Source organism: Seriola aureovittata, chromosome 10 (assembly GCF_021018895.1).
Source record: "Seriola aureovittata isolate HTS-2021-v1 ecotype China chromosome 10, ASM2101889v1, whole genome shotgun sequence".
Taxonomy (NCBI): Eukaryota; Metazoa; Chordata; class Actinopteri; order Carangiformes; family Carangidae; genus Seriola; species Seriola aureovittata.
Window position 1 is genome coordinate 24,465,459 of NC_079373.1, and position 19,977 is coordinate 24,485,435.

Sequence of the window (19,977 nt, forward strand, 5' to 3'; positions counted from 1 at the left end):
GCGTAAATGCTCCAAATTCTCAGAAATAATAGGAGAAATGTGGCCTCGGTGTCCTCAGTGGTAGCTTCAGCCATTAGCATGAAGTGGGGGAGAGAAGAAGTTGGTAAACTAACTTCTGGAAGTGGTTACATGAAAGAAAAGATAGTCACATCACGCTAGTTTTGTATCATGAATCCTTTAATTATATCCTGAAACAAAATAGACTTAGTGTGCAGTGAAGAAATAGAGTAAATAAATATAGTTTCTCAAAGATACACAATTTGTTTTGATGCTCAGGATTTTATTTTCAGGACCTATATTTTGAAAGGAGCAGAATACAGGCAGGCCTCAACGCTGGAGATACAATCGAAGGGTCGGACTGAACGGAAACAACAGTGGGAAAAGAAAAAACATTGCAGCAACAAGAAGAGAGCGAAAAGAAACACAATCACATCTTCACACAAAGTATATGGTCTGGTCCCGTAAACATCACCCAGGCCTCTGGGGTGGTCGTCAGTAAATTGTACTTCGTTTTAAGATGTATGGCCTCCGGGACTTGGTGCTGTGCGTCGCTTGCCTCTTCAGGATGTAGGGTGATTTTCGCTTCAGAGGATTGTCACTGTTCTCCTCTAAATATTCTAGAGAGTCGTGAAGTAGCTGTTAGGGCCACACACACACAGAGAGAGAGAGAGAGAGAGAGAGAGAGAGAGAGAGAGAGAGAGGCGAGTGAGTGTCACACAACGAGGAGGAAAAGGCAGGCAAACACATGTTTTGTTGCTGAGTGGCAGGGTAATGGGCGGCTTCGCCGGCGTGGCGGTGATTAAACGAGCTCTGTGCTTCCATGCATGGCAAAGCAGATGCTGATCTGCAGTTGCTGTGTTAAGGTTTTTAAAAAAACAGACAGAGAGGGAGAGAGAGAGAAGAGCTGTTGTGTAAGGAGCTGAGAGTGAAAGGAAAATGATGGAGGGGGAGGAGGGGGGGTGATTTACTGGAGGTGTGTTTACAGCAAGAGAAGATGGATGGGCTCTGTGTGGTGTGTGAGGAGTGTGTGTTTGTGAGATTTAGAGTAAAGCCTTTTACGTTCAGTGTGCGTCTGTGTTTATGTGAGCGTGTGCAGATACTGTACACGGAGGGTTTTATATATCAACCAGGACTTTCTGTTATCAGCTTATGTATGTTTGTTTTTGTTTGTGCAGAACTCAGAGTATTTGCTGCAGCTCTGGACGTACAGAAGGTTGATGGTTCGATCCCCAGCTCTTCCAGTCCGTGTGTCCAAGTGTCCGAAACCCCAAAGTGCTCCTGATGCGTTTTCCATCAGTGTCTGGGTGCGATGAATGAGTGAATGTGGCATGTATTGTGAAGTGCTTTAAGTGGTCTCTAAGACATATCTATATAAGTGCCGCATTTATCATTTATTTATAAAGTGATGGCTGATTAACAAATAAACTCATCTAGCATCAGTGAATTTGCACAATCCGTTCTTTTTTCTTTTCTTTTTTTTTTTAAAGTTCTGTGAGATGAGAATATGTGACTAAGAGTTTTAGAGAATTTTCTCAACCTGTAGAGCAGAAAGCACCAAGGACTTTAACTTATGATACTACATTTTACTGCTCAATACACTTCATTTTGTTCAAGCAACAAAAGGTGCAACTGTCCACGGAGCAGGACGAGGCCCAGTAGCTGTCAGGGGCCCGTCACACTTGCAGTTTTGATTCAGTCTTTTATATTTTAATTGCCCTTATTGAACCAAAATTGCATGTTGTTGGTAGTAAGTTGCAGGAAGTTGGTAACTAGGTAGAGTAGGGGCAGGAGAAAAATGTTTGCTGTAAGCTGCCAATGTTCATTTAAAAAATGAATACACATAAATGTGAATACCGTCAAGGATAAAAGAATAAAGTTGACTGGCACACAACTTATTTCCATCATGATATTCTAAGTATCTTCAATGGCAGCAGGCATGAAGAAACAAAGATACACCAATTAACTGTGTGTGTGTGTGTGTGTGTGTGTGTGTGTGTGTGTGTGTGTGTGTGTGTGTGTGTGTCTCACCCTCTCCTCCCGGCTCTGCAGCGCTCGGCAGATGTGTTGCAGGCTGTACAGCTCCTCCAGCAGCTGGAGGCTCCCCTCCCTCAGCTCGCCATCCTCCTGCTCTTCGCCGCTCCACGTGTCCTGCCGCAGGCTGCTCACCATCCTGCACAGGTTGGCCAGCGACACGCGCCAGTAGGGGGCAACCTGCTTATTCTGTTTCATCTGTCGAGAGGCGGAGAATGGAGGGAGAGAGGGAGGGAGGGAGGAGGGTGGAGAGGTTGTTAGTTTGACAAGGTTTAAGTTTCAAATTGAGTTCAGGAGGTTGGCTGTTTTTTCATTTCCAGATTCAACACCTTGGAGTGAAGTAGCTCCTGGTTGTGAGGAGGTGATCTAGTTGAAATGTCAACTAACGCTGTGAACTGAGGTGAAGTGAAAATTGAGTGGAGGCCAGAGGGGAGGGGGGGGGACCACAATTTAATCTATTTATTTAGTGGGGATAGTTCTGATTTCAAACTGTCACTGATACTATTCCACTATTCGATATCCTCGTGATTCTATATTTAGTCTCAGTCTCACTTCTCTTGGATGTTGAATGTCATGTTACGTGCGTTGATCTTTGCCTTTTTTAAATTTCATTAATAAATACTGATTTGAATATTTTGTCCACTCAGTTTTATGAACAGATGCCTTAATGATCTGCTTAGCTTTGTTCTGTGAAACAACACTGGAGTGGCTGTTATCTAAATGCTATTCTGTTTGTTTTCCCACACTCGCAGCAAATTTCATTCTCTGTGTTTTTACTGTGGCAAATCCTTTTAAGAGGCACTGAGGATGCTGCATTTGAGGTTTCCACTTTACATTGAAAGCACTGATGCAGCCCGCCACATGTTAAAGCACTACTTAAGATGTGCGTGCTCTTTTTCTTAACCATTCTTCTAGGCTCCAGACACCCTGGACGATATTTCTGTCACATCTAACGTCACATAGCTGCAGCCGGCTGCGTTATAATCTTGTTTGAGTGGTTTTAAGATGGAGAAGGGCCCCTGGAGGGCCGTTGTGTGCGTGGGCCAGCGTTGCCACAAAGACCTGTGGGTGTCACCGAGGATGATGGAAAGATTCAGAGGGCGAGGAGAAATTGTCGCCTCTAAGTTATTGTAGACGGTCACAAGCCCTCTGAGACTTGCTTTGCTCACATCATTTAAGAGCGGCAGAGGAAACGCGTCTCCTCTGACGTCGTAAAGACAGGAGCCACGTCGTGTTTAGGGTCACGGTGGGGGGGGGGGGGGGGGGGGGGGGGGGGGCTGGTGTAATAAAAGTTGTAGAGACATCAAACGAACAACACGCAAGGGAAACAAACATAAGCAGCTACTGACATTTAGAAATCGTTGATGTGTGGAGGAGTTCAGTGGTTTTCATTTGGTTTTAAATGAACTAAGTGAGTGGGGGCCAGGTGCAGGTTTAATTATGCAGAAAGGTCACATGACGGGTAGTTTTTTTTATTTATTTTTTTTAATTTGGCTGTATTAGGATCTTCTCCCTTAATGACAGTTAATCAATAACTTTGAGGAGGGAAATAAACAGTTAATTCAGGGGCCCAATATTCTTACAGTCCCCCGTGGGGCCACACGTTATTAACAAATCAGCTCCGTCTCAGTGACGTTTGGATTTTCTGTCAGCGAGTGACTTAGTAACTGAACCACCAGAACACTTTATCGCAATGTTCTGCTCTGTTTCTTTAACACTGACTCAATTTATTTATAATAAGCAACTTAAAATGACTTGAAGAGCTCAATCTATATTCCAAGTGACTAATGATAGAGAGTCTGGCTAGTTTTGTATTGACCTTTGTGCTGACAGATGAGCCCTGGCTGTAGAATAATGTAATCATGTTCAATAGAGAGAAAAAAGAACCGGAGGGGGAAATCTATCGCCTGCATCTCAACAGCGGCTGAGCAGGTCAATCAATTTAGATGTCGCCTAAAAAATGTATATTGGTAAGATAAAGCAACAAGTATCTGCTACAATACTGCACTTTCCAGCCTCTTCAGCACTCTGTCACCCGGCAAGTTATTATTACAGTCATCACCCCTGAGCAACCTCGCAGCATCAGCAGCAATGAATCACACGTCTCTGTGCGGTCGCCACGGTTATTCATCAGAGAGAGAGAGAGAGAGGAGGAAGATGTGTCGCTATGATGCCGTCAGGTCCATCTGAATCCTATTAGGCTCGGTCCATCCGTCTCTCCTTGTGCCTCTAGTCCCACTTTCGCCGACTTCATCCCTCAGCTTTGCCTTGGCCCTCAGCGCACGGCAACAGATAGATTTGATAAAAGAAAAAAATCTTAAAGTTACGCCTGAATAACTTCTCTCAGCCTCAGCTCTTATTTTCCTTTCATCTCAGAGGACATGCCCTCCACTGCAGCAACTGGAGTGTGTTGATTATATTTATTTCTCTCTTACACACTTCCAATAAAAAAAACCCAAAACAAAACAATGTCAGCCCCAAAAGTAAGTTTGGCCCTGAGTGACACAGAGTGAGTCTCTTCCAGTAAATTATTTACCTGCCACTCAGCAGGAACACGGCCAAAAAGGTGAGGCTGTGACTGAAGCACGGGTGCAGGTTTCATGAAAGAACACCTGGGTGGGAAGCCTGTGTGTGTGTGTGTGTGTGTGTGTGTGTGTGTGTGTGTGTGTGTGTGAGTGTGTGTGTGAAGTGTCACTAGCTGACCGGCTGGGTTGAAGCTTTTTGGACACCCCGTCTCTGATGTCACAGGTGCAGAATAAAAAAACTAAAAAAAGAGAGAGAGAGAGAGAGAGAGAGAGAGAGAGAGAGAGAGAGAGAGAGAGAGAGAGAGAGAGAGATAGAGAGAGAGAGAGAGAGAGAGAGAGAGAGAGAGAGAGAGAGGAGCAGTTACCTTAGAAGTGAAGAGACTGCTGAGCAGCTCGTCTTCTAGCGCTCGCTGGTCCTGGTCGACGTCTGCCAGTTGGATGTAAAACAGAAAATATAACCGTCAGCCAAATCTAACCTGGACGTAAATCAACCCTGACTGCTTTCTGCAGAAGAAAATGTCAATTAGATATGGAAATACAGAACCATCTTTATCGACTTGTCTGATGCTTTAAACTGCCATTCAGACTTCCTCCATCATCTTTGTGAGTTGGGATTAAGATGTAAATGCTGCAAACTCTTCTTCTGAAGTTTAATTCGGAGGCTCAGCCTTCAGTCTTATTCGCTGGTAGGCAACTTTAAGTGTTCAACACGTGACGCACGATTGATTTACAGGCCCTCAGACTGAACTAAACACAAATAACCCAATAAAGCTTTGTAGATCCAACATCCATCACTTATTTTTTGATCCATTTTTCCATCTTTTAGGTTTCATTGGCTCATTGGAGCAAAAGTGATTTAATTGGATTCCCTGTGGTTTTAGATTCTTACGCAGTTTAGTGTAGCTTGCATTTAATGAAATAAATGAATAAAAGAATTAATGTCCTTAATTTTGGAACCAATTAAAAAGATAATAAGAAATATTGTTTTCTTCTCTGTACATGTAAATTACATTGGATAATTGAGGAGAAGGAGCTAATAGGAGCGTAAAGGAGGGGGAATACTGAAGCAGTAAGGCACAACTTGGATAGAAAACGAGAAGAATAAATGTCTTAAATTGAAGAAATATAGAATAATCTGTTTTGAAATACCAAAACGATGCACCTGTTGCGTGCAGTAAGTGGGCTGGACGTGTTGCATACTTCACCCGACTGTCGTGGCTTTTTATCTACTTACGTTACCATGAGTGAAGTCGATGATAAAAATCAGAAAATGATGCAAACATGCAAAAGCCTGCTGAAAGTGCTTACCTGTGCAAAGTCCACCACATGTGAAACAGAGGAGAAGCATACACGCCAACTGTGCCTGCATCTTGACCACGAGAGTACAAACAAAAACAAACAAAAAGAGGATCCAACTCGGAAGAATTCACCTGAGGAAGAATCTAGTCCATAAGGTTAAGGGTCAGACCCAGACAGCTAAAGAGGATGAGGAGGGAATGTGTAGTAGTGATGCTGCTGCTTCCTCTTTTTTGTCTTCTTCCTCCCTTTCTTCTTCTTCTTCTTCTTCTCTCCCAGCTCCAAACAACGCTTCCCCTTCCTTGCAGTTTTCTGGTTGGATGTGAAGTGCAGTGGGCTCCATTCCCTCAGTTTATAAGAGGCAATGTGATGTCAGAGGATCTCTCACCACCACTACCCCCCTGCCACCCCCACCCCCACCTACCCACCCACTAACTCAGCCCCCTCCATCCATCCATCCATCCATTCAATCATCCACCCATCCCTCTCTTCATGTTTCCCTTCCCCCCCGTCACTGTGTCATTGCTTTATCAGACGTCACTTTAGCATCACAAGGCGAAAGGTTTTTGCGTCAAGGTTTGAGAGATTTGGTTATTTCACCTCATGAATGCACACAGCCTGAGGTTTGCTTTGCTCTCGTCTCCCGGGGACGGGATGCAGGAGTGATGGGGGAGAGTGGGAGGATGCACGACAAAGATTCATTCTTTTTTTTTTTTTTTTGGTATATTATTAAGTCTCTTTTCAAATCAACAGGTGATCAAATTACAAACCAAAATGAGGGCATTAAAAATACATGAATAATAATCATAAGCAGCCAGTTGTTTTATGGAAATATTGTTATTGATATTCTTAAAGTGTTTCTTTTAAAGTGTGTTTTCATTTGAGTAAATCTCACCCTAAAGTCCATTAAATAGCTTTTCCGGTACTTTTGCTCATTTTGCACAATTTTCATGAGAAGATGGACTTTCTCAAGGAATTGTAAATATTCAAATTCAATTTTTTTTTAGCACTTTACGGACTTACTGTTCACGTTGGCTTAAAAGGCAAATGCAAAACTACTAGATTCTGAATGAGCATGATCTAAATACACAGAACTGCTCTGTGCAACACAGGTTGGTCCTGAATAAAGTAAAACAAGAAATGGTCAACCATTCAATTTGGACTTCAATTCAAAACAAGTTTTAAAATACAGCTATTGTTTTATGTTTTGTGTGTTTTTTTTTAACACAAATATGTAAATATAACAAAAAGAAAATATGTTTAGTACTTTTCTATGGAGTCCCACAGGGATCTATTTTAGATCCTGTCCTCCTACTCGATTTTTTTAAATTTTTTTTAATAAATTGTACCTTTGATTCTTTTTCTCAGATATCTATTTGTTCCAGGCAAGAAATATCAGATGTAAAACAAATAAGGGATGAAGATGATGCAGTGTCTCTATACAGTAATATCACATTAGAGACTTGAGAGTTCATTATTCCGCTCTTTCTGCTGTCCATCTGAAGGTTCAGGTGCGATCTGATGGACTTCAGATCAATAAAAATAAACTGAATACATGTTGTGAAATTAAATATAAGCAGTAATTATGTCCTGGCAAACACCTCTGATTGTTGTCCATTTTGTATCCTAATCTAGGATGCTTTGGGTTGTAATATAAAAGAAGAGACTGGACGTTTCTAATGAAATACTGTATGTACATGTGGTACACTATCACATAAAATCCACTTTGATTGAAAGCCAAAAAGTAAGTATAGTCGAGTTGGTGCATCCTCATTGTAAATCAGCCTTAGTTTCATTTGTTCATATTCACACTAATTGGTCCCCAGAGAGAATTATCCTCTTTTAATATACAGTAAACAACCCAGCTGGAACAAGTCCAAGACATATGTGCTGTGCAGAAGAAACAGTCTGGCTGGAGTTAACGCAGGCTGCATTCCTCTTATGTCTGAATCTCATCTCTGTCATTTCAATCCAAACGCCGAGAGGCAGCTCACTGTAAACTAATCATATTTCAACATCACTTGACTTCTGCCTCTTCATTGCACCGTTACATATATTTGTAAAAGCTTAATTCATTGTGTGTTATATTGTGTAATATATATAATCTTAATAATATTTGTGCTATTTGTTCTATAATCTCTTCTATAATCAAAATGTGACTTATTCCTAATGGGATTTTAGCACTTACTGCCCAGATAGTCTCATGTTCTCTTATGTTTTAACTTGAGTTTAAATTGACCTTATACTGTAGGTTTTTTTTTTTTTATTAATATTATTTTAGTTTGGTTCCTTAATTTACAGTTTTTTCACACAAGTATTTACCTTTGTCATTTTCTTTTCTGCTCGAGTTTCTCTAGTTTCTCTTGCAGGTGGAAGGGGGCAGAGTTTCACCGATAAATGTCTATGAAGTCTGGGGAAACACCTCCCTCCCGCTTTTAGGATGGGGCGGCGGACAGAGTTGCAGTCGGGACAGACTCAACTTTTCTGAAACACACCACACAACTGTCCGACGTCCTGCCATGCGGGGACTCTAACGTATTTCGGATTGTTGTCTATTTAATTCCGCTCCTTCAGTCATGGCTCCGTTTGGAAAAAACTTCCTGAAAGCTCGACTGAAAAACAGGTAATTTGATGAGAGTGCGATTATAAGAGAGAGAGAGAGTGCGTGTGTGTGTGTGTGTGTGTGTGTGTGTGTGTGTGTGTGTGTTCTTTCAAGTTCGCAGAGCTCTCTGTTTAGAACTGCTGAGGAGGGAGACCTGAACTGAAGTCAGTGCGCGTTGGATTTAATGACTGAGCTGCACAAGGGGGGAAAAGTGAATTGTGAATGGAGCTTTGTGTTAGCATCTTTTTCACCAACAATATTAGAAGGAAAGTGCAGGTTGTCCAACATGGTGATACCGTGGACCATTAGAAAAGATCTATATTATAGTCAGAAACGCCATTTAATGCCATTAACTACAAGAACACAAAAGCCAGAGGCCGATTGCATATTTGCATCTGGAGGAGGGAAGGATATAACCTTAAACAATTTTTCATCCATATATCTATGTTTTTAACACACATTTGGATCCTTTCACTAAATTAAGCAGACGTAAGACTTGTTTTCTTCCCTGTTTGTTGTAATATTTCCAATTATTGTGGAAAGATTGAGCAGATTACACTTTTTGATAGTGTTTCTCTCCTTCCTGTCAAAGTACGCGGCACTGTGCATCAGCTCATACAAGCTTTGACCCTCTCCTGCTCTGTAATTACTACAAAGATGTTATATTTAATACCCGTTTCATCTGGTACGACAGAGTCAAAGGACCTGAGAGAGATCCTGTCATCAACATGTATAATTTGCCTCAGCAATTTCCTTAAGTGACTAACCTGGCCTTTTGATGTGCCCCTGGCTACAGCTGGGATTCAGCCTCAGGTTTAGAGAAAAAAAAAAAAAAAAGGTGGGAAAATTAGATTCACCGAGGCACAAGCTGTCCTCTGTTGTGGACTGCAGACTTTAGTTGTGCAGAGTTGGTAAACAGAGTTTGTCTTTTGAGAGTATCTAGGTCATGATCCAATCCCTTGCAGGGTGCAGGCAGGATTCATGCTGCCAAAACCGGGATCAGGAAGGTTTTAACTGTGGGTAAAGACGTATTTTCATTAGCTTTACTTATTAAAAAAGGTTCTCATTTACCACCAAACTCAGTGGAAAAGGGTTTGGATTAAGTTCAGAAATAAAACTTACAGTAATTTAGTATAAATTATTGCCTAAGAAAAACAAACCCTTTGACTGTGGCACCAGCAGAATAATGGATGTACTTTCACATTACACACAGAGCTGAGATGAATTATCTTTGATAACTTCAAACAGTCTGACTGAAGCTGTCTCCAGTGGATGTCTTTATTTCTTTTTACTTCATGTTGCGTGGTAATTACCACTGCAGCACCTATAATTACCTTAAGTGTTTTGATCTGTAGATAATGTCAAACGCTTGATTTCAGAGACGTGCTTTTACTGACGCTGAGACACTGAGCTGGATGTTTGCTGAAGGATGACAATGACGTGGAGCTGCAGTCAGGTCAAACATAAGAAACCTTTGCACACTTTCAGATTGTAAAAAATTCAAATGTGTTGATGATGGTGGATGAATCACACTTTTGTTTGAATACTGTCAAACAATCAGTCCTTCGTGTCAAAGTGGCATACCATAGTGAAAGAGCACAAACGGGCCTGAAAGGGTTTGAAAATTAGATGGTTTCCAGCCAGTGACAATCGTGACCCAAGCATTGCAGTGACCTCTCCCACTTAATCTTGCACTGAGCCACACTTACAGCATGACAGCATTGTTCACAGGACCAATTAGCTACTGAAATTGTTTGGATAACACAAATTAGCAAGCCAGGGCAAATCTTGAAAGAAAAAAAAAAGATACCAGTTGTATTTTCACTGAGCAAAAGCTTATTTTGGTGATTCACAGACCTGCTCAGAGGGGGAGGAAGAAAAAATAAGAGGGGTGGGTGGTTTCACAGAGGAAGGGAGGAGAAGGGAAGGGGTGTGTTGTGTCTCTGCTCACAGATGCCTATCAGAGGAGTCATCATCCCAGAGATGAACATATACAGATAGAAAAGTGATGTTATTTCCTCACCGATCCCTCATCCTCTTACAGATAAGAGCCAGAGGAAGCGTCTCCTGTCCTACACTCTCTGTGTATCTGTCAGGGAAAACACTACGTAGATGCTCTCTACAGCTAATATATTTCTCTGTTTTAACTTTAAAAAGGGTTTGCTGCCCTTCTTTGGTTTCACACATTCACTGACAGACAGGGCAGATAAAACCTTATCATCTTAGTTAGCCTAATGTTATGAACATTTAACATATGGGAACCAATGCAAATGTCATGTCTGTAATGTGATGTATCATGTCTCACAACTCAAGATCTCCTTCATTCAAAGGGTTAGTTTATTGATATCTACTCATAAGGACTTCTTCCTTCAGTAGAAAGTGGATCAGTTACAAAGACGCCGTTTCTGGCGAGAGATTTTAGATCAACAACTGTTAAGTGGATTGTTATGCAATTTGGTATCTATCCATGGTGCCTAGAGGGTGAATCCTAATGTCCTTTGTGATCATCTGTCTTTTCCTGTAGTAACCACATGATGTTGACATGTGAAGTTTCAACTGCTGTTGATGAATTGTCACCACTTTAGCGACTCCCTAACTTTCCATATAGCCTACACTAGTGCCACTGAAACTGCAAAACTAATGCTAATTAGCATGCTAAAACACAAAGCTAAGATGAGTGAACAGGATAAACCATATAGCTGCTAAACATGAGCATGCTAGCGTTGTCATTGTGAGCATGTTAGCATGCTGTTATTAGTAATTAGCTCGAATTATCACTGTGCCAAAGCCTCAGAACTACTAGCATGGCTGTTACTTCCATTGTACCGAGGTGACAGCAGAGATGGCCAGTATAACCAAAATGATCTGGATTGGTAGTTGAAGAAGAAATGTATTTGGGTGAACCAACACTTTAGAGTTACAATAAGGAATGATTTATAGTATAAACAAGTTTTACGTCACTTATCTGCTGTTCTCACATCAGCTGACGTACTGTTTGTGTTTTAGTTGTAAGAGCAATCCTTTGATTTCCTCACCGCCAGACTAATCAGGATATAATCAAAGTTTTCAGTCCCTTGGGGAGAAAATGAGAACTTGTTTACATCAGTGGCTACAAGAAATATTTGTTGATACGCCATAGCAGCTTTGTTCCTGTTTGAAATAGCCGCATCACCTTATCATAGGCTATCACTATTGATCTGAGAAAAACGTGCTGAGACGCTGGAGCGCCATAATGCTGTCGTTTGTTATGACTTGCTCAAACCACCAGCATGTGGTCCTCTGTGGTAACTTGTAGCTTGCAAATTTATGACACAAGAGGGAATTGTTAATGTCTGCAGGGTTGTCATTATGAGTATTAAAATGGAAGAGAGCCACACCACCACAGTGGAGCTGTAACGTAATCGTCCAACGCAGAAACTTGTACTAAAATTCAGATAATTTGAATGTGGTTTCCTCCCCACATGTCTGATGTCTCCTTGGTATTGCAGCTTGTAAGTTCAGGCTGAGGTCAAGCAGGTCTGCTCAGGTTTCCTGGGTTCACTCAGGTGTGAAACGATCATGTGTTATCCACCCCACAGCATCCATCCTCGCCGTGACAAGAACCTTGTATTCTAATATTTCTATTAAAGAATATAAATCATTGTACGTCCTGAATTCCATTGGCACCTTTCCAAATCACAAGGTTCGACTTCACCACGATATCAGCGTCAGCTTTGTCATTTATCACCCAAAGCTGTGACCTATGAGGGCACCCTCATTTGTTGCGTCTGGTACCGCAGCTTAATCCCAAACTATGAATATCAAATGGCACCCAAAGTGACAGCCCGTACGAATGTATTAGCTGCGATGTAATCAACCCAATGGTGCGTGCAGCGTTTGTGTCTGTCCTGGCAGGGAGTGGACTCGAGGGGGTTAGTGGTTTTGGCACTAGCAAACACAAATACCGCCATTCTCATCAAAGTGTTTTTCCTCAGAAAACAACGTCTCTCCAGACAGTTTTGAGCGATCCAGTGATAAAGTTTTGTAGTCTTAAGGAATTTGACCTTCAGCATAGCACAGGTTAAAGTGAAAAGTATTCTGTTTTTTAACTCGAAACTTTTAATTTGTTTAGTTGGCCATTATGTGAATCATTGCGCCATTAAGGGAGGTGTTGAGGCTTAGAGAAAAGTACGTTGGAGGTTGTTTTCTCTTGATTTGCTGTGTCTCAGCTTTTCACAACCAGCTGTTGTTGCTGCTGCTGTTTCCTCCTCCTCCTACATTTACAACTAGACCCCAAATGTAGTTTTACAGAAAACTTCACACTTCAAGAAGTCCATGATCACAAATCTATGGCTGATGTCACAGGTACTAGTGTTCGCCCATGTTTTTCTCCACTTCCTGTTATAAAAAAACAAAACAAAAACGAACAGTCAGAGGCCCAGCCTGTGAACAGGAAAGGCAGTCAGGCAACCCCCATTCCCCCCAGTAGCAGTACAGCAGAACAGTAGCTAGCAGCCAAGTGAAATAGTAAACAATCAGGTAAGAAGTCATATTATAAAGCCTAGCATTACTGACATTTAGGCAGGTATTTTACACTGCCACTCAACTGTAAACTCACTGCTCAAATTAGCCCATAGCTACCTTGGTAAAATAATTAACATGCTGGCCATCCAACATCATAACAGTGACAGTCATGATCAAATGAAATATGAATGTTTGATGCTATTTGAATTCATTTTTCCCCCCTAGCTTTCTTGTTCCTCCCATTGAAGATTAATTCAATTATTGACATATTCGAGCAGCTCGTCCCCTGAGAAATGTTTAAACACATTTTTAACACCTCTCGACGTTACTAAAAAGGTTGATTTCCAAACAGTTGGAATACGGCTCGTGGCCCCACAGTCATACATTTGTCAGCACTTTCTTCACATTAGAGTGGAGCTGAAAACAGACCACAGTGACCGGCGTGGAATCCATTTTTCCCCTTCCTCCCTCTGTCCATTGAACTGTTGGTGGCAGGATGTTGGTGATTTCAGCCCAGGACAAATACAGGTGTTTCCCTGCCTTGCTGTACCCGCTTCCTGCACAGCTGAGGGGCTTGGGTCACCCTCTCTGAAATACCCAATTGTCTGGAGAGCATTGTTTATTCACCTGTATGTTCAGATATGACCATAGATACTCGTTTCCCACATGCTTTACGCAGGCCAGTGTTAGTGTTTGTAGGAAACATTTTCTATTTTTCTGGCAATTCTTTCACCAATCCTTCCATCCATGCATTGCAGTGCAGTTACAGCAGTGGTTCCCAAACCTTTTGGCTTGCAAAACCAGAGGTTCATGCTGTATAATCAGTCAAGATGGTGCTTGATTTAACAACCTTGAATATCATTGGGTAGTTAAGATTTTACATACATTTGCTATGGATTTAATGTCCAGTGTACTCTAATAATACAGCTGCTTAATGAATGTAGTGGAGTGTATGCCCCTCTAAAAAAAGCATAAAATGAAGATACTGATGTAGAGTACCTGAAAACTGTATTTAAACACAGTACTTGAGTAAATGTATTTTGCTAGTACATCACTGCAGGTTGCCTGTGTCCATAGTTACACCTGATTTTACCCGATAACCTCTTGTTTTTGAGACGATGTAGAACAATCCAGAGGACTGTTGATTAAAATATAAGCTGTACAAACATTATCTCATGTGTTTCAAGGCTGTTGCATTAGAGTACAGGTGTGGTCCACCCACTGTTCTCTCTCCCGTGCACCGTAGTAGCGTTTGTGGGGTTTCCTTAGTAGATGGTAGTTGGAAACTCTTGAGGTCAAAGTCGTCGTGGTTGTCGTCTGTGAATGCCAGAGGCGTGCTGGATTTGTTTGGCCTGCGCATAGTTCAGGTATTTGCTTCGCCCCGCTCATCTACCAAGGGTCTCCATAACCATTAACCAGCCTCTTGCATTGTTGCATAGGTATTGCATTCCTGACAACTTATTCACCTGCAGTTTACACAATGATCCAGTTCTCATGCCATGTGGGAACCAAAACACAACAGTATCAGTCTGTTAAAAAAAAAAAAAAAAAAAAAATCAGCAAACTCTGAGATAAGTCACTTAAGTGATTTGAATAATACTTAATATCTCACTTAGTCGTGTCAGCATGCAGGTAGATAGTATCTGTATCATCTTCAGAGGATGTTTCTTTTGTCCACGCTCCCTCGCGATGATCAGAGATTGATGTGGGCCGCTGCCGACCAAGGTTATCTCCACAGATAAAAAAGGCACTGCAGGTACAAGATGCAAGGTGCAGATCTGAAGCCACTGCTGCCTGGAACAACCTCTAACTTTTGATAGCACAGCTGTACATCTATCGTGTTTGATTTCAATCACAGTTTGTTTCATTTTCTGGTAAAACATACTGTAGAATCTGTTCTTGTGCACTCATCCTTGAATGCAGGTCTCGATGTATGAAATACAAACTGAAAGAAAAAAATAAATCCTTTAACCTTTTGGTTCCACTTATCTGAGATTATGTGTGTCTTGCTGAGCTGCAACTAAACTCCCTCCGTGATGTCATCAGTTTGCTATGTGAAATCAGTTTTTTTGGAAATACTGTTGACGAAACCTGGCATCAACCGGCATTACAAATGGATTGTTTTGATTTATTGCTGTTAACATTTTAATTAAGTATTGCCTGTTTGGTTGCAAAACCACAGACTAACCTTTCTTCAACCCACACAGAAAAAAAAAAAAGAGTTCAGTGTTGAGTTGAGAGGAGGAGCTCCAGTTTTTGTCTCTTGGTGGAATTACATGTGTAATCTTCCTGGTTTCTTTGACATTTAACTATCTGGGAGCAAAAAAGGAATGACGTATAACATTTATGCAATTACAGAGTGGGCTTTGACTTAACATTTGAAACTTGGCAGTCGGCTACAATACATCAGAGTTAACCTAATTAATCACATAAATTGTAGAATAATCCCAAGATGTTATCTTTCATATAAATAATAACATGATAGATCATTCTTTATCTTGAAATCAAATTGAAATGTCTGGCAATGTTATCTGCTTATTTGATTACTTGTTCATGTTGTGGATGTCTGCATTTGCCAGTGCCTTTCATCTGATGACTGGATATTAGGTCCTGGATATTACCGGTGGTCCATTAAGCATGTAAAAAATAGATATCGTCGGCCCATCAGAGGTCAATTTTTGAACAAGTTTTACGGTCCAGATGAAAAGGTAATGAGGGCCTTGGGGTTAAATAGCTCAGAACCGGACCATTAAGTGATCATCTCTGATGAGTAAGACCATGAGCAACAGTCTAATTGAATCAAGCTTGGGAGCACAAAATGAGCGAACATAGTTTTCTGCTCATTGACCTAATGGAAAACCATCAAAGTAGAATCTATTTAAGAAAAAAAAAAATAATACTGAGAATGGTGAAAGGACTTCAAAAGTGTGAGTGGGAGAGTATGTGTGTGTTGCACTTCAAATACTCCACAAGCTCTCTCACAGCAGCAGTTTGAACAGAACTTTTTGTAAACACGGCATTTCATTTTTTAATTTATGGCTAACAAAACATTTTGGATTAATCATAGTGTCTCAGCTATCTACATAAAAGACAAACAGACAAAGTGTTAGGAGGATTTACCCTCTGTGCACCTTTGATATCTCTACCAAATGTTGTGGCAATCCATCCAGTAGATGTTGATACTTAATTGGATAAGTTGATGCCTAGACCTGGTGGTGGCACTATAGGTAAAGTCAGTAGGTTTCATCCTCTGGGGACCACGAACGCCTGCACAAAATTTCAGTAAGAGATATATCTGTCTGACCCAAAGTTGTAGTGGGTCAGTTTTTGCTATTGCTACATAGCCAATGTTAGCATTAAGCTTCAGCTATTGTTGTGTTTACAAGACGAGAGGCGATAACTCATCCTCTGAGCAGTGCTACTTCTTCAGGGCAGCCTGGGCGCTACAGTGACTCGGTATCAGAAATGGTCAGTCGGACCAGGGCTAGCTGGTTAGCATGCTAACTTCAGTAGAAGAGAAAATGTGATAGAAGCAAAACAAAAGTTGCTTTCCAGTTGTTTTATGCTGAACTGCCAATATTTCTACTAGGCTGCTATGTGAACAGCTTAATGCTAACGTTGGCTGTTTAGCAATAGCAAGAATCTGGTTTCAATTTATGTAGTGTTGATGATTTTAAACAACCTTAAAGTTACTTGAGGGAAAACAGAGGGGATACTAGGATGTTAAAGAGTCTTCATTTCATTTCTAAGCCACGATTTGAAGCTTTTTTTCCTGTCTCTTTCCCAGGACAAAAGATGCCGAGCCTGTGATCGGAAAAGAGATTCAGGTTACTGTCTGCAATGAGGAGAAGGTCGTCTGTGGGGTAACAAAGCACACAACTTGTGCAGATATGATTCAGGCGTTACTGGAAGATCACAAGTCAGTCCCGGAGAGCAAGCGGCTCCTGCACGGGGAACCCAAAGACTTCTGTCTCGTCGAGCGTTGGAAGGGTTTTGAGAGAGCTTTGCCTCCTCTCACCAGAATCCTGAGGCTCTGGTATGCCTGGGGTGACCAGAGACCCTTCATCCAGTTTATTCTCTTCAAAACCAGCGATTTTGTGCCTCAGCCCGCCAAGAAGGCCGTTAAGTCCAAGGGGGCCAAGCAGAAGCGGTGGGAGCACGGCCGTGCGCACTACCCCCAGTCTCTGCCAGTGGAGAAGCAGAAGCGCATGGTGAAGAAAGCTTTCAGGAAGCTGGAGAAGCTTCACAATGACAGCAAGAGCTCCCCGGGCGCCGAGGAGATCGAGCGGATGGTGCAGCTTATTCTCAACCAGGACCACACAATCCGGGAGCAGATCCAACACATGAGGGAGCTGGATTTGGACATTGAGCAGTTTGAACTGCAGGTGCAGAGAGAGGCCGAGTGTGAGAGTTCACTGGCTCAGGCTTGCGGTCAGAGTTTGGAGGCGCACACTGAGGAGCAGCTGCTGGAGTACCTGTACACCGGCGATGGAATCGAACAGCTCGAGCTGCAGGTTCAGAGACACCGGGAGCTCATCCTCCAGCTGTCCCGGGACATTGACACTGAGCTGGGGAGGGCCAGTTTCCCGCTAGAGCAACATGAGGAGAGTGAACAGGAAGGAGCGGCGGCTGCTTACTGGATCGCCTCCGAGACGGACGAATCGTTCTACACTGCCGAGCTCAAGAGGATGCAGGAAGAACTGCAACACAGCCTCTTCACCGGCGTGTCCCTTCACAACCAAGCCGCAGAGATAGACAAGCAGATAAAGTACTTTGACACCACGCTGCTCTCCAAGGACCAGGAGTGCTGGCATCTGGCTGCCCAGCTGAGCTCACTGCAAATCGGGGACAGCACAGAGGAGAAGTCCAGTCCTCTCCCTGTGAAAAGTGAGACTCAGTGCAGCGTCTCACAGACGGTGAAACTCAAACACAGCCTGTCCCCTCTAGACATTACAGACACAGACTCAGACACTGGGATTAGCTCCACACACAGTCAGGACTCGCTGTCACCATGTCTGGATTTCCCTCCCCCACTGGATACAGACGTTTGAACAACCCAGCTGACCCAGCATTTAAAACAAAAAAAAGTTTTGTATGCACTAGCCCCAGTTTGTGCCTCTCAGGTTCTCATTATCTGTTTGTCTGAAAGATAAATCCCCAGAGATCTTAATGACCCAAGATGGTAATTTAACTGGAGCTGAAAAAAAAAAAGAGATGATTATCAGAATAGTTGCAAACAGACAGAAAATGAATTAACGATTTCAACCTTTTTTTTTTTTTTTTAAGTAAAGATGTTAAACGTTCTTTGGTTTGGGCTTCTCAAAGGTTTTGCTGCTTTTCTTCATCCTAAGTATGAATCTCTGCGATTTTGTGAAAGTTAAGCTAGTGATCTGCAACGGTCCACATGACGTAAACTCGGCCATCAGAGGGTCTGTGCGAGCCTCTGTCCATGAACTCTAGACAAAAGCATAACAACAAATACATGTTCAGCTGTCTGGAGTTTAATTAAGGCCTCAAATCAACAAACAAGCAATTTGAGGATTTCACTATTTATTAATCTGGGCATAGCTCATTATTTTCTGGCATTTTATTTAGAAAAAAATCAAGTGAAACACCTTTTAGCTCGATTTGAGTGACATGAGCCAAAATCAGCCCAAGTTTTAATATCAGGTATATTTATCCACAATGATTTTGTTTTCCATTATTTTAACTTTTGATACACATTGTTTATCTTTTGTATTTTTTCTTGTGTTGTAAAAAAAAAAATAATAATGCATCACTTTTGGATTGGGAAAATGAGTCACAAGTTGGGGAACATTGTTTAGTGAGCAGGTTTTTCTTTTCTTTTTCTTTTCTTAAATCAGTAGTTTGGGTTTTTGTCTCTGAAAATACCTTCGAAAAGAGCTGCAGTTGTTAAACAACATTGTGGGTTTCTGAAATGCTAAACGATGCTCAGGCCTGAGACTGAAATGTAATGATGATGATGATGATGATGATGATGATACATGGACGGCACAATCTGGAGGAATGTACGCACCGATTACTGTGTCACTGTCTGACCACTAGATGACCCACTTTTAAAGTGTACATTTGTGCGCCCAACAAAGAGGCAATGACTATTTACCACTGACAGACGTGTTTAACGTTTAAAGGCTCAGATAGTTAAAAGGCTTCTTTTTTTATTTTGTTTAATTTCTGTCACAGGCTCTTTGTGTTAGAAAATGGTGAATGTATGTTTATTGCCCCTTTTTTTTTCTCTCAAGTTCTCAATATATTTATGAAGCTGCACTTCTTCCAACACACTTACAAGTCTATTAACGATGTTTTATATTAAAACAAGTAGCTGACTGGTTTGGATGTAGAATGTGTGAAATGAATCGTAAGTTTCCTCTCGACTACATTGTAAATACGCTGCTGTATCTGCTGTAAATGATTCTTCTTATGGCACAGGTGCAGACTTTAAAAAAAAAAGACAATTTGATAAAGCAACCGAGAAATTATTTATTTATCATGTAATTGTATTTTTACAGATGATTGTTTCTCCTGTCAGGGGATAATCTCAATCTGATCAAACACAATCACGACCAAAATAACAAATATCTGGACTATAAATGTGTAACTCATGCTTAAAAAAAAAAAAACAAGCTATGATAAATTAAAATGTATATTTCAACTTTCATAATAAACACTAACACTTTAAATGTCCCAAAGAGTAATCACTGTTGTCTAGTGTGTTAAATATGACTTAGCAACAGCGTTACTGTCCTTGATGTTGAACTGCAAGAGGGAAAAAAACTCAGATTCAATTCTTTCAAATGCAAAGAATTGAACTTTACAGATTCCTCAAAGCTCCGAGTCCTACAGAGAGAGATGACACAGCCGCCTCAGAGCCGCTCTGCACTGTCTGCACCATATAATCAGACAAGATGGTCGCCAGGCAGGCACACAAACAGCAGCCAGCACTCTCCTCTTGTCAAGGTACCGCTGACAGACTAACACTTTGTACTCGGGGCAGAGTGA

The 19,977-nt window shown here is 41.5% G+C and overlaps 2 protein-coding genes across 2 annotated transcripts; one reads left to right on the plus strand and one right to left on the minus strand.

The window, feature by feature from the left end:
* Positions 1–165: 165 nt before the first annotated feature.
* nts (neurotensin) lies at positions 166–6,213 on the minus strand. Its single transcript, XM_056387671.1, has 4 exons — positions 5,865–6,213; positions 4,922–4,983; positions 2,029–2,229; positions 166–636 (listed from the first exon to the last, which is right to left on the minus strand). Exons 1-4 carry the CDS (start codon positions 5,923–5,925, stop codon positions 493–495), a joined length of 468 nt encoding a protein of 155 aa, XP_056243646.1. The 5' UTR covers positions 5,926–6,213; the 3' UTR covers positions 166–492.
* A 1,188-nt stretch (positions 6,214–7,401) lies between these two features.
* rassf9 (Ras association domain family member 9) lies at positions 7,402–19,658 on the plus strand. The gene is made up of 2 exons (XM_056388155.1): positions 7,402–8,475; positions 16,745–19,658. The coding sequence occupies exons 1-2, from the start codon at positions 8,429–8,431 to the stop codon at positions 18,006–18,008; spliced, it is 1,311 nt and encodes a 436-aa protein (XP_056244130.1). The 5' UTR covers positions 7,402–8,428; the 3' UTR covers positions 18,009–19,658.
* Positions 19,659–19,977: the final 319 nt, after the last annotated feature.

What these genes read in the sequence shown, in the direction of transcription:
- nts (XM_056387671.1), bottom strand. Translation starts at nt 5,925, where the DNA reads ATGCAGGCACAGTTGGCGTGTATGCTTCTCCTCTGTTTCACATGTGGT. An exon ending in ATGTGGTGGACTTTGCACAG is followed by an intron (nt 4,984 to 5,864) that starts GTAAGCACTTTC and finishes TCCAACTGGCAG; the next exon opens with ACGTCGACCAGGACCAGCGA. An exon ending in TGCAGAGCCGGGAGGAGAGG is followed by an intron (nt 637 to 2,028) that starts GTGAGACACACA and finishes TGGCCCTAACAG; the next exon opens with CTACTTCACGACTCTCTAGA.
- rassf9 (XM_056388155.1), top strand. Translation starts at nt 8,429, where the DNA reads ATGGCTCCGTTTGGAAAAAACTTCCTGAAAGCTCGACTGAAAAACAG. An exon ending in AAAGCTCGACTGAAAAACAG is followed by an intron (nt 8,476 to 16,744) that starts GTAATTTGATGA and finishes TCTCTTTCCCAG; the next exon opens with GACAAAAGATGCCGAGCCTG.